Source organism: Grammomys surdaster, unplaced genomic scaffold (assembly GCF_004785775.1).
Source record: "Grammomys surdaster isolate TR1022 unplaced genomic scaffold, NIH_TR_1.0 363, whole genome shotgun sequence".
NCBI classification, from domain to species: Eukaryota; Metazoa; Chordata; class Mammalia; order Rodentia; family Muridae; genus Grammomys; species Grammomys surdaster.
The window spans coordinates 6,767,817-6,781,978 of NW_021604782.1; the positions used below are offsets into that span (position 1 = coordinate 6,767,817).

The 14,162-nt window shown below is 40.8% G+C and overlaps 1 protein-coding gene across 2 annotated transcripts in view; it reads right to left on the minus strand.

Annotated features, from left to right (window-relative positions):
• Positions 1 to 633: 633 nt before the first annotated feature.
• Tmem245 (transmembrane protein 245) overlaps positions 634 to 14,162 on the minus strand; it is a 67,383-nt gene continuing 53,854 nt past the window's right edge. For both annotated transcript variants that reach the window (XM_028779937.1, XM_028779936.1), the window contains 4 exons: positions 12,263 to 12,363; positions 10,281 to 10,455; positions 7,114 to 7,308; positions 634 to 2,047 (listed from right to left, as the gene is read on the minus strand). In XM_028779937.1, coding sequence (XP_028635770.1) covers positions 2,002 to 2,047; positions 7,114 to 7,308; positions 10,281 to 10,455; positions 12,263 to 12,363 — 517 coding nt within the window. In that variant the 3' untranslated portion in view covers positions 634 to 2,001. The remainder of the gene's footprint in view (positions 2,048 to 7,113; positions 7,309 to 10,280; positions 10,456 to 12,262; positions 12,364 to 14,162) is intronic.

The window sequence follows — 14,162 nt, forward strand, 5'->3', positions numbered from 1 at the left end:
CTGATCAAGCCACTGTGAGGGACTTCTGCTCTTAAAATTTCAGGAGAGATTTATACCATTGCCACTAATTTAGGAAGCTCTAAACTTAGAGCTCAAAGTTCCCCTAGAAATTCACATTCAAACTGAGAAGTAAGTATCCTACCAACAACTATAAATTAGCTCAAACTTAGTTTTTTGCAAATTTAATTTTACTTGCCTAAAAGCACATTGGAGCAACATAATTTGTATATGCACACAAACTCACTGTGTATATTTGCTGCTTATGAGCATGTGCTAGTTATAACTATAAACTTATCACAATATAGTCTACAAACAACTTGGTTTCTCTCCTCAACCATTTTAATGCAGGAATTTTAGGTTTAGTATGATTTACAGGATCTGGCTGGCATTTAAGGTGAGATAAGCCATCTTAGCAGTCGTCTCCCACAGCACCCTGTGGTCCTTGGCATAGTGCCTAGAATTTACTAACGCTCAAGAAACATGTTAATGAGCAAATGACCAACTTTTTAAAGAATAGAGTAAGTGATTCAGTGGTCAGATCTAACAGATCATGGATTAACAGGTCATAGTGTTGAAGGATTCATGCCACAACCAGGAAAGCAGCATGAGCTATGCTATACACAGCAAGTCAAATGACACTGCAGTAGGTGTGGGTTTTATTAATCGTGAGGTCAATCAAGTTATAAAGTTAGTAAGAAGTTTTTTAAAAAAATTTTAGTCTTAAGTGCTTTCAAAAAACAAATCCAAATCCCTTCTGCTGCACATTTCCTCGGAAGCACAGGAACAGCTAGAAAGGGCACACTAGGAGTGGGACTCAAGTTCCAGCCAGGTCATGTGTCATGAAGCAGAACAACTCTTTCACATGTAACGAGTGAATGACAACCTCTGCTAACAGGACTGGGAAACTGCCAAGGCCAGAAAAAATGCGTTACGACAGAGCCTGCAGATGTAACATCAGAAGACAGGAGATAAGCTATGACACTCGGTAGCTTTGCATGGCCGCTGTCCTGAAGCTTAGCTCCCCTACAGTGTGACACTCTTCAGAGTACAGAGCTTCTCGAGCTGATGTGAAGTGCGCGTAAAGTAATGTGCACAAAGGCTGTATAAAATGTAACGCACTATGCTGGTTGTGACTAAGCTGGTTGTGTCATATCTAAGATACACACAAAGTTATAGTCCAATTCAGCAAGCATTCATCTAGACTCCCTGTGCAAGGCACTGTGCTAAGCGGCAGGAAATAGGAAATTCTGCTACTACAAACTAACGGATAGAGGTCCCAGAAAAGAACTGTGGGTACACATAACAAACCAGAGGACCACTGCGACTTAGAGTCTATGCTTATAAAGCAGGTAAGAGAGGAACACTGACAGCATGGATTCTATCACATCCTTACTATTCATAGCAGCTCAGTAGGGATCTTCTTCAGTGTGGTCAGAAAAGTTGTAGAAATCTGGCAACATGGGTGAGAAGAAGAGAGGAAGAGCTCCACTCCTCCTGCGTCTCTCCCACAGCACACAGATCCATCTTTACCTAAGGGGTATCAGACGCCCTTTTCTGCTTACTGAACCATACTCCACAGGAAAAGCCTTGTCACTGAAAAGGGCTAAACTCCTACAGCAGGAGAAAAACTACACTGGATATACATTTAATAGCAGGTAATTCAAAATCCTTAAAATACCTTATCAATACACACTGCAGCAGATAATCAAAGAGGGCAATTTCAAGCCTTGGTACCAATGCATGAACTGCAACTTTTCAAGCCATCTTAGCAGGAGCTGTGAGCAGACACAGTTCTCAACTCTCAAGCTGTGTTTTGAAATGCGAAGCAGCCTAGAGCAAGTTCTCTCTCACTTGGTGTTCTGCATGTACGGCTGGGAGGCTTCTGCTTCTTTTCTGGGTTCCCCTGCCTGCCAGACACAGCTGACAGAATGGACGCCAAAGCTCGGAGGACTCACTGTCAAAGTGAAAACTCCCCAGAGAAGTCACTGCAGTAAAGCCATGTCAATCTACTGAAGATTTCAGATCTTCAGAGATGTCACGGAAAGTCCTAAAAAAAAAGGGGGGGGGGGAGAGAATGGTTGGTTTTGCTTTGAAAAGGAGTGGGGTTAGTAAAACTATGAGGAGGGAGGGGCAAGCCCAGAACCAGTTACCATACAACATTGTATTCTTCATAATCTTTAAGAGGGTAGAAAAGATTAGTGTCATTATTTTTAGTATTTTCACAAGACTGTTTCAAAATCTCTTACTCTTATTCTCTTAATCTCTTATTCCCTCATTCTGTATAAACAAGACCCCAGTTTGGGGCTGAGTTCATTCTCTCTCATCTGAGACTTCCCCTTGAAGCACAAATGGTTCTGTGACTGGATTTTGGCTAATGAGATGTTACAGAGAAGTGTTGTACAACTTAGGGGCTGTTTCTTGGCTCTTAGAATGTCTAACTGGCTGGAAAATAGAATCATGTTAAAGAGAGTAAGCCTTGCTGATCAGATGAATTGCTGATGGAGTCTTGTTAGGAGGGACCCTGGTGCTACACAGAACCCCACGCTCTAAAGGGCAGAGTGCCAGACAGATTTGAGAAGGTGTTTTCATCACTTGACTTGTCCCACATCAGATAAGCTAAGTAAACACCACCAAGTGCCAGCTGGGATTTAGACTGGATAAAAAGGTCTGATGCACTTACAAGGTATCTACCTCAGGACCATGGTGGCTAAATAGCCTTTGACAGAGTTGACAGGCCTGTCATAGTGTCACCTGGTAAACTTAAGATGCTCACAGCCAGCCAAGGGGCCAGGGTCAGAGGTTACTAATGAACATGTGCTCTAGTATAAAGCCACAAATCAAGGTTGTCATGGCATTCTGATTCAAAGAGGCTAGGCTTGGGCACTGGCTTAACACTCGAGACCTGGAATGCTCCTCTGGACTGCTTTTTAAACAAGTAAAAAAATAAACTATCTTCTTCTGGTTGTTTGAGGCTCAGCCGATATGTAGGGTTTTTATTATTAGCATTACTATTATTATTTAATCAAACATATTTGAAGTGAAATATATATGGATAGTTTATTAGGACCCACTTAGGGAGAAAGTATACAACTTCTTAACAGAATCATCTAGTAGGAATACAAAAGAAAAATAAAAAATTATTGAGATTTATTTAATGTGTCTGAGAGCTTTGCCTACATGAATGTACATGCCCCATGTGTATGTTGGATGCCTAGAAGAGAGTATCCTATCCCCTAGAACTAGGTTTACAGACGGTTGTAGGCAACCATATGGACCTAAACCAGCATCCTCTATAAGAGCAACAACTAGTTAACTACTACTACGCCATCTCTCCAAGTCCTCAAGAGCAAATTTCAATTTATAGTCTGTGACCATATAAATACAGCATGTTATATCACTGTTCCTTCTTACATCATTTTCTTCCAAGTTGAATAAAATTAATTTTGCTTTTATAGCACAGTCTGCCATCAGTTACCATAAAGTGCACAACATTTAGAAACAGCTAAAGGACAACAAGGGTTAGTGTGGTAAAGTTCAGGGAGCAGTGTAAACAAATGTTCATAACACAAGGCTTTTCCTTAACAGCTTATAAGGCAACTCCAACTTCAAAAGCAATTCCAAATCCTGCCACCTCCTCCTCCACTCTGTCTGTCTTGAGCATTTTCAGTCCATACAAACACACAGGATTAGAAAAAGCAGAAATAAATGGAAGCCTAACCTTACAATACAATATACAAAGTCCTTCAAGGTCAAGAGGAACACGGCCAAATGTTACAGAAGAGATATGGCACTCACATATGCTCACTTGTCTGGAGGCTCTCTCAGAGACTTAGACCAAAGTCTCCCTCCCAGCCCTCAGAACAAGAGGACTAGTAAGGCTCTACTTTCAAAAGCAGATATGGAGAAACAAGGCTTTGAAAGGGTTTTTGTATTACCTGACTAAATACCCCATGAATATAAAAACACATGCTGACAGACCTGAACAATGAAACCCAGGTTTCCTTAAATACTTGTGTTATCGTTTGAAAAAAATTAAATAAATAAAACAATGAAGACGTATGTCCATCTATGTGTCTATTATTTCTCAACAGTGACACTGTCCCCATTTCTGAGCACTGTACTTGGCAGAGCCCCAGCCTCAAGCTCCTGTAGTTGTAACAGTGCATCTAGCCATGGCCAAATGAGTGCATGAACGCATGGGAGCTGGGGGCAGGAGACTTACTCTGCACCTGTCAGAACTAACACTGCAAGGATCTATTTATGTAACTAGTTCTCAATGCTGTCTGAGCATGTGTTTTCACATTTGAAGACAGGCAAAGTTGGCTAGAAGCATTAGTTAAAACAGGTCAAGGCAACTTAGTATCTCTAAACTACATAACCTAAGCATTCTGGAAAATATTATAGGATTAGAACAGTAATGAACACCAGCAAAGCCAGGCCTGGTACATGCCTTTTACTTCCAGAACTCTGGAGGTTGAGACAAGTGAACCTCAGTGAGTTCCAGGTGAGTCAGGACTACAGAGAGAGACCGTGTCTCAAAAATACAAAAACAAAAACTTAAACAGTGCTTAAAATTGCTCACTAAAGGAGTAGTGGGTAAAAAACCCATTTCCTTTAGGCCCAGAATGCCACAGCTGGGGTTCGGTTGGTGGATCCAACAGGCAACCACTCAGACTTAACCACCTCTGAAAAGCAGGAACTCCAAGCCATTATTAGAAGGAGCATAAAACAACCTAATTCACTCAGCAAAATACCCAAAAGGTTCAGAAGCAGGTCACACTATGGGCTACCTATGAGAGCAGAGGGTGGGACTGAGCAGTGACCTGCTGCTCATCTGCTAAGAAAGCACCACCGCACGCTCCACCATCCCCACCAACTTCCACCAAACCAAGCAGCTGATCCTTCCTTCCCAATCCTTTGCAGAAATTAATTACTTTTCTCTGGAGAAGGGAAAGAGTTTTGGACTAGGAACAACAGGCAGAGATGTAAGTGCGGCTGTGTACTAGCACAGGGTACTACACCTACAGCAGATCTCTGCATCTTCAACTCATCACCCCTTCCCTGCTCCTGGCTGCAGCTGGGCTTGCAACCTCCAGCTAAGAGATCTGAAGATCGTCCTGTGATGAATTATCAGCACACAAAAGAGACCAAAAATCACAGCCATCAAGGGCTGCACAAGGTGGTGGACTTGTCAGACTATATTAAAGCCACACGTATAATAACCCACCTACAACTTCAATGTCTTATTTTTAACATGAGCTGAAAAACATAAACCTTCACTGATATCATTGGTGCTGGGAAAAGTCAAAGCCTTGGTTTTCAGAATAAGCTTGGCAAAACTGTCCACATGCATGAATGACTGACGGAAACAATGCTGGGTATCTAGCAGCCCTCACATCTTCTTTCCCAGTACCCCCGACCTGATAATGCAACTTCCTACTCTTGTCTTCTCTTGTCTCTATACATTGGTTTCCCTGGCTTCATCTTACAGTGAATTTTGGTTCATATATTAAAAATCAATACAACCCTCCCCCACATAACAACAAAACATTAAGAAACTCTGTCATTCTCTCTAGTAGCCTGAAAGAACTATCCTTTCACTGTGCAAGTACCCAAACACTTGCTATGAAGAGGAAAAGCAAATGGATATGGAAGCAGTACACACTGTACTCAGGAAGCTAAAGAGTGGACTGTGAATCCAGCTGGCCTGGGCTCCACAGGAAGAATGCCTCAAGAAAGGAAAGAAGGGAGAGGAGGGAAAGATCTAGTCCTTGTGATAACAGCCCCAGTTGGTGAAGGCTCTGTCAGTCACCTACATCCCTCTGCTCTATTCTTCCTCAGAAAACTGACTTTTCTTAGCCATCACTAAATGAGTATGTGGAGACATACAGCTCTGGTTCTCAAATTTGGAGGCAGAGGAAGGTGGATCTCCAAATTCCAAGCTAGCCAGGGCTACACAATGACACAGTGAGATCCTGCCTCAATAAAAATATAAAAAACAAAATATTAAAAAAATATTAAAAAACCAAGATATTACATCTATGGGTTTCTGAGCAACAGACTCTAACTCAGAAGCTACTTCGATCAATTCAAAAGACATATTTAAGACAAAAAGAGCAACACCACACTTTAAAATTTTACCTAGAAGGATAAAAGTGTGGAAGGGGAAACTGAGTTTGAGATATAATACATGAGATAGATAGATAGATAGACAGATAGACAGATAGATAGATAGATAGATAGATAGATAGATAGATAGATAGATAGATGACAGAGAGACCGAAGTATAGAAGTGTAATTGGACTGTCAGACCAACTTCTTGGTGACTCAAAGTACGCAAGAATATATGACACAGAACTCAGTGCTTTCCCACAGATGACAAGCTGGGCAACATAATAAAGTCTCTAGAAAGTTAGACCTATTTATTCTGAAACTGTTGCTGTTTATTTTGTTTCTAGGATGTATGCAGGTCTGTATGATTTACACAGAAAACCCATTTTGTAAGGTTTTTCTTGTTTGAGTCTGGGACAGTCTATGTTGCCCAAGCTGTTGATTCTCCTGCCTTTGGCTCAAGTGTTAGGGTTATAGGCATGAGTCAACACACTTACATTATTTTTTAAGTTTTTAACATTAAATTTAACACACAGAAAACAATCCACTTCTAGGTATTCAAGCAAATATAATTCACAACCTCCATAATGTGCACACCAGATAACCGAATCTTGTCTTTTAATAGCCATAAAATAGCAACTACCTGATACCTTTTAGCACTATACTAAAAAATGAGGCTGGTACACTGAGACAATGAAAAAAATTAATAAAAAAACAATAAGGTCAGGCAAACACACTGACTGAGCAAGGCCTGCCTCAGGAGAGCAGTACATTTTAGACCATGTTTAAAGTTATTCTGAAATGACTGCAGTCAGGGCATCAACAGGCAGAATAACCTATGGAGAGGGTGTACTGGAAACCTTGAGAACTAGTGGAAACAATCTGCATGGATAATGAGTGCTTGAGACATTCAACCTGGTAAGTCCCAGATGTAGCTTCATTGAAAACAGAGATAGTGCAGTCTGTGTCTACACGTGGTCACCATCATGCTGCTGAACTCACCGCTGAGTCTGAGCAGGCCACGGGGTCTGATTTGGTGTGGGCATTGAGTTCGTAGGACTCACTAGCATGGCACTGTAGATATTGGAAGCAACGACAAGTATGCAGAGAAGTATAGGCCCAATGATCGCTCCTTCCAGGCCCAGGTAGTAGGCTCCGCCAGCCACTGCTAAGCCAGTCAGGTAGGGGTGGCCTCCTCTGGAACGTAAAGCACACCAGTGCATGTGATTCCCAATGAATATCAGCTTTGGAGAAATCCCAACTACACAATGATGGTTCTCTGATATTTAAGGCTTTACTCCATTACTAGCTTTCTTTAGATTACATCAATGTAGAATCAAGAACGTATAATATTATTGAGAAACAAAGATTTTCTCGAATATGTACCAACAAGAAGCCTCTTCCTCTTTTTACAGGACTAGCAACTGAAAGAATAAAAGTATGCTGCTATCAGGTAGTCTGTATCAGGAAGCCATCTCACATGGCTTCCTGAAGATTTACTGATGGCTGAAGACTGGTTGCCTAAGATACCTGCTAGGTTTACTTCCTTTAAGGATAATAGTGAGTACAATTTAGCAGGTATGGTTTCTTTAATAACAATTACAGTTTTATAAAATAGTAATAGCAATATTCCTTTTGTTCACAGTTTTGACCTTTGGCAGTCTTCTAAACTATAACTACCACAGGTGTAATAACAGGCTGTATATGGAAGACATCTGTCAACAAAGCACAGACTTTTATTTTATAGGATTCATGACTGCCGCACAGCCTATGACGGCAATGCTGACACAACCTGGATGGAGTGAGTCACATAGAGCAACACAGTATAGATAAGTCCTCACCGCTGACGCAAGAGGAACAAAGATCTGTTTGTTTCTAGTTTTTAAATAACACAGATGAGTGGAACATTTTCATAAAGGTAAATAATTAAATACACAAAAAGGATTTTAGAATATATAGCAGTTTACAAACATACAGGGGTGAATCAGCCTTCAGAAATAAAAACATGATGTTCACAATTTAGTTCTCTTCTTCCAAAAAGATTTATAGCAGTGAAGTATTCCCTAAATGATGTGTTTGGAGAAAATTGTTACCAGAAATTCTTAATGCTTAAAGTGGTGAACGGAGGACTTATAAATAAAAGCTTAATTAAAAATATATTTATACCAAACTTTTCATGTCTAATAACACTGATCAAATAAAGTATTTATTATGAGAACAATCACATATAAGTCTTAAATTATAACTATAATCCTTAATATAAAAAATTTACAGTGAAGTTTAAATACACAGAGCACTTAAGTGTAAATCATATACTGTTTACACCTCAGTTGATCACAGTACCAGGTCTGTGGTTGGCTGTTCTGAGGCAGGGTATCCCTGTTGCCCTAACTGGCCTGCAGCTTGTATGTAAAGCAAATAGCTTTGAACTAGGTTAGTCCCCTGCCTATCCCTGCCCAAGTGCTGGGATTACAGTGTAAGCCAGGCTTTGAGTTTGGAGGGGTTTGTTTTTTTTTTGGTGGGGGGTTATTTTTTAAGTTTTCTTCTTATTTTTGCGTATGTGCATATATGTTTGTATGTCTCCATGCCAAAGAGGGTCTTGGATTCCCTGGAACTACAGTTATAGACACTTGTAAGCTATCCAATGTAGGTGCTGGGAACCAAACTCAGGTTCTTTGAAAGAACAGTACACAATCTTAACCACAGAGATGGTTCTCCAGTTCCATGCTCTGTGTCTGATGTCAAGACAGGATGCTGCTATGGAGTTCAAGTGGGCCTCCAACTGGCAGTTCTTTTTTTTTTTTAAGATTTATTTATTTATATAAGTTCACTAGAGCTGACACCCCAGAACAGAGTATCAGATCCTATTACTGATGGTTGTGAGCCACCATGTAGTTGCTGGGAATTGAACTCAGGACCTCTGGAAGAACAGTCGGTGTTCTTAACCACTGAGTCATCTCTCCAGCCCTTGTCTCTGATTAATGCACAAAGGAATCACAGACCACAGGTGATACTTTGGGAATTTTACTTTTCCCTCTCCAGCTGAAGGCATATAAATTACTTTATAGGATGGGCTGGAAATTGCCTGGTTTCACTGTACGCTGGTTCAATGGGGCTTCTGTGCTGTTACATTATTTTATAACTTTAACTTGAGAGGAAAAAAATCACCATATAACTTAATTTTAGAAAACTTAAAATAGCTAAAGACTGTTTATAGAAGCAGAGGCCATGTCCATTAGGCCTTTAGTTTGGGTTTTTTTGTTTTGTTTTTGAAGCAGAATGTCAAGTCACTATGCAGCCCAAGCTGGCCAAGAACTGCCTATGTAGCCCAGGCTGGCTTTGAACTCAAGAGAACATCCACCAGCTTCTGCTTCCCTAGAGCTCAAAGGTGTGCTCCACCATACCTGGCAGGTCTTTAAAAAAAATCCTCTTCCTCATGTCCTAACCTAAGTCATATGCCCTCACCTCGCTGTACCTTTTAGTTAATGATAGCACACTGAATGAGGCCAGTTAGAGCCCCACCTGGAATGACAGCACTTAGGAAGCTGAGACAGTAAGATTATGAATTGGGAGGTCTTATCTGAGCTACACAGTGACAAATACAATCATCATCATAATAAACAATAATGATCATAATAATGAAAATAATAAATTGAGAACCTGATGCAATCTCTACACAGGTATCAAAACCTAGGAAAAACAGATCTTTATTAGATCATGTAAGTTTGACTAGTTAAAATTTAAATTGTGTTCATCATGAGCCATACATACTATCTGAAGAGTGCAGACATTAACACTTGCTAAGATTCACCTTACACTGGAATCTCTAGACACACAATTGTATGACCATGTTCTCCAAATGCAAAGCAGCACTGAAATAGTCACTAACTCCTTATTGTACTTAAAATATTTTAGGTATACCTAGTAATACTTCTTTCCTAGGCTAAATGTCACAAAACTCAGAACAGAATTATGCATAATTTTGGTCTTAAATTTTGGATTTTATGCTTACATGATTATGATCATAACTTTACCACAACAATGTAATTCTACATCTGAATTTCACTGTGAAAGGATCACAAAAGGCTACCCAACTGAAACATTTTTTCCCACTACTCCTTCCCTAAACCAAACACCCTAAGACTGAGCAAGAACTCGAGACCACTTACCCTGATATATCAGAATAGATTGCAGTGTCTACGAAGTATGTTGGCAAGAGATGAAAGACCAGGAGCAAAATGGCCTTACATCCTAACCCTTGTGTCAGCCACAGGTCTAGAACTGCAGGTACTGCTGCCCAGTATGTCCCCAGAAATGGCACAGCTCCAAGGATTGCTGCCAAAGCTAAAAGAGTTAAAAGAAAAGCAATCAAAGTCCCTGGCAACAGTAACAAAGCAGCAGAGCCCAAGTACTACCCTCCCTCTTTAAGTCACCCACCCACTGCAGCTGGAGAGAAGGCTCTGGTGGGAGGGCAGAAGTTTGAATCCTGGCACCCACATGCTACTCACAATCATGTGTAATTCCAGATCCCGGGATCTGACATACTCTTCAAGTCTCTGCAGATACTGCTTACATGTGGTGCTAATACATATATACATGCACCCAACACCCACACACATAAAATAAAAACAATCTTCTTAAAAGTCCACTCAAATAAGTAAGCCAGTGCAGGCTTCAATTTTAGAGGACTGGTAGAGCCTGTTTCAGCTTTCTACTTAAATAACAGCTCACTATCTTAAAAGTTGTTACTAAAACTTCTCTACTTTGGCTAGCTTATGAGTTTATGTTCTGTTTTTTCTTTTAAATATTTATTTATTTAGTGTGTTGTTGCTGTATATGTGTGAGGGTATCAGATCCCCTGAAACTGGAGCTAGACAGTTGTGAGCTGCAATTTGAGTGTTGGGAATTGAACCCAGGTTCTCTAAAAGAGCAGCCAGTGCTCTTAAATGCTGAGCCATCTCTCCAGTCCCTGGTTTATGTTATTTTTTACATGTTAAATTCTATTGCCCTATGGCTAAAATCTAGTTCCATAAATATAACTGTAGAACATTCACCAAAATGTCCTGACCGACAAGTCAATCTACATCTTGGGTTGAATTTTTTTTTATTGGATATTTTATTTATTTACATTTTAAAAGTTATCCCCTTTCCTGGTTTCCCCTCTGGAAACCCCCTATATCCCATCCTCCCTCCCACTGCTTCTACGAGGGTGCTCACCCACCCACCCACTCCCACCTCCCCTTGGGTTGAATTCTTATTCTTTACTTTGCCACTAAAAAATTAAACATACTAGACATAAAAAAAAAAAGTCCTGCAAGTAGAAAGACTTCAAGTTCACTGGTTCCAAAGCAGTCCAGGCTCTCTCCTCTTTCGCTCCCTTCAGACTAAGAGCCACACAGATGTGGATTCTTGTTCTGGTCCAACCATTAACCATTTGGGTGACCTTGAAAAGCTGGCTTTTGTCTATACATGCCTTTCCTGCCTGCCTTAACATGATTATACAACAGCTTTGTGTGGTCTCAGGGTACAAGACAGTCAGAAGGTGGGCTATATACAGGGAATAAGACAATCAGAGCGTGGGCTACTTACTACAGCTGAGTGAGAAAAAGCAAGCCTGAATGTGGGAACACATGGAAGGAGGAAGAATGGAAGCTGATGAGTGACAGCAGAGAGTGTCGAAGGAGGGGGATATTTAGAGAAACAATGACAAAAATAAAAAAGTGGATGGAGGTTCTGAACCATCAAGGAAAAATGGCAAGCTTGTCATCAGCCTGTGTGCAGCTTGCAGAAGGATGGTGTTCCATCTCAGAACAGATGACAATAGTCTTAAACCTGCTCAGACACACTCATCCTGCCCCTGGGGTGGCAGCCCTCATAGGACAAAACTATCAGACGACAAACTGCTCACTCCCTGCCTATTAATTTGTTGAATACCAACTGTGTGGCTAATGTTATACGAAATATTAGAACATTTACTCATTCAACAAACACTTGCAAATGACTCTCATGTGATAGGTGTGGTTCTAGATACTGAGGCTACAGCAAAACACAAGCACATTGCTGATCTAGAGACCTTATTCTGAGGTAGCTCTATTGTAAGGTCTAACTTTCCTCAACTAGACAGCCATGAAGTTCTGTATACAGTTGTTACCTGACGGTATGAAGACAATATTGATGCCAAATATAGTGTGAGTCAGCCAGGTGTACAATCCATAGAAGCCAGCCATTTTGAGGGAAGCATCGAATACCCCTCTAGAAAACCCAGAGAGAAAAGAAAAGGTAAATAATCCCAGTATCATAATACGGTTCAGAAAAATCATCACCTTTGGTTTTCTAGTCACTTTATTCCAAATCTGGCAACAGGTCTCATTTCTCTGGAAAATGCTACTTACTGTATTAAAATACTAAAGCCCATATACTAATCTGCAAATTCACTTCTCTCTGACGAGACAATCACTCGAAACTTCCTAAAACAGCATATCACTGAACTTACCAATTTTCTGCTCTTTGAGTGGGGGCTGGGGTCAGTGGGAATCATATTCAGGGCCTTATGTATTATGCAAGCACTTAACTAAGCTAGGCCCCAACTTTCCACTTCTAAAATAGCTATTCCTTGGGTATGAATCATATTCTCTGTGTCTAAAGAAAGAATTAATTCTAAAAAACCTAGCCTGCATCCAGTCCACATTTAAAAAGAACAAGTGAGGTAGGGAGTATAGCTCAATGGTAGAGCAAGGTTTAGTAGCACACTCCAAGTCCTGGGTTCAAGCCCTAGCACAGAAGGACTAAGAGGGGAAAGGGGGAAAGAAAGCAGGAAAGGAAACAGAAGGGAAAGGCCAGAGAAGAATGAAGAATAATCTAACTCATACTCTGTCAAATTTTCTTTTTAACAAGATTTTCATACATTTCTTTATGCAACCAAGATTACAAAGTCACTTTTGGTATCAAATAATACAAGTCATCTGGGGAGATGCATGGTTATTAACTGCAGAGTAAATCCAAGCAGGAAAATACAAGGAGTAAAAACGGGCTATATCTTGCTATGGCATTTCTCTGTTGAAAGAGATCAAGGCAGCCCTGTGTGGAAAAGTCCCCAAGTAACCCCAGGAACCACAGAGGCCAGGGCTATGTAGGGGCAGACAGTCACAAGAAGGTGAAGCTGTCACTACAAAAGAGGACAGTGACAGCAAAGTGACATGGCACACAGAAGCACACACAGGCTTTCTGCAAACATTCCCAGGAGGGAAGCTCCCAGAGCACAAGTTAGATCTGTAGTCAAGTGACTCTGTCATGCAATAGTACTCTGACAAATGGTGTTAATGAATACCTCCCCGTCTGCAAAACCTTTGCCACCTTTACCAATGGTGTCACTCAAGAATGTGTCATGGGACTCTCACAACATGGACCCAGATTTAAATATATCAAAAAGACAGAAAGAAGAGATATCCCATAGGAAACAAAAGAACGGAAAAGTCTAAGAAGAACAAATGATAGGGAAACATGGATAAGCGGAGAATAAAGAAAGGGAGAATATCTGGCCTGGCAAATCTAAGTAAAGAATGCTGGAAACATCAGGGAAGAGGCTGAGACTAAGGCAAGGCTTAGCAGGCTTAAGGAGCGGCAGTCTAACTAGAGGAAGGGACAGGGCACCCTGAAAGGACAAGCATGGAAAGGAAGGGGAAGCTGACGGTTCTCGGAGACCTGAGGACTACACCACATCAGCCAAAGAGGGTATGGAATCCCTTCTACATTAGGAGAAAATCACCAGAGTGCAGCCTCCTCAGAAACCACTGGGCATGGAAGCTGAGGAGGAAGGATAACCACATTAACTACTAGGGTGAGGAGCAGCTCAGGGAATTTGTCTAGTGTGAAAAGGTGGCTTGCATTAGCCTCATCTTATTTACAAGTTTTTCATAGTAAAGGTAAATTGACACTAAGGTTATAATAAATTAACTCAAGTGAGGCTCCCTGCAGATGACCAGCCCAAAACAGACCACTTATGGGATGAGTACAGCCTTTCTTTCCACTCTGAACTGGAGTTGTCCGTAAGA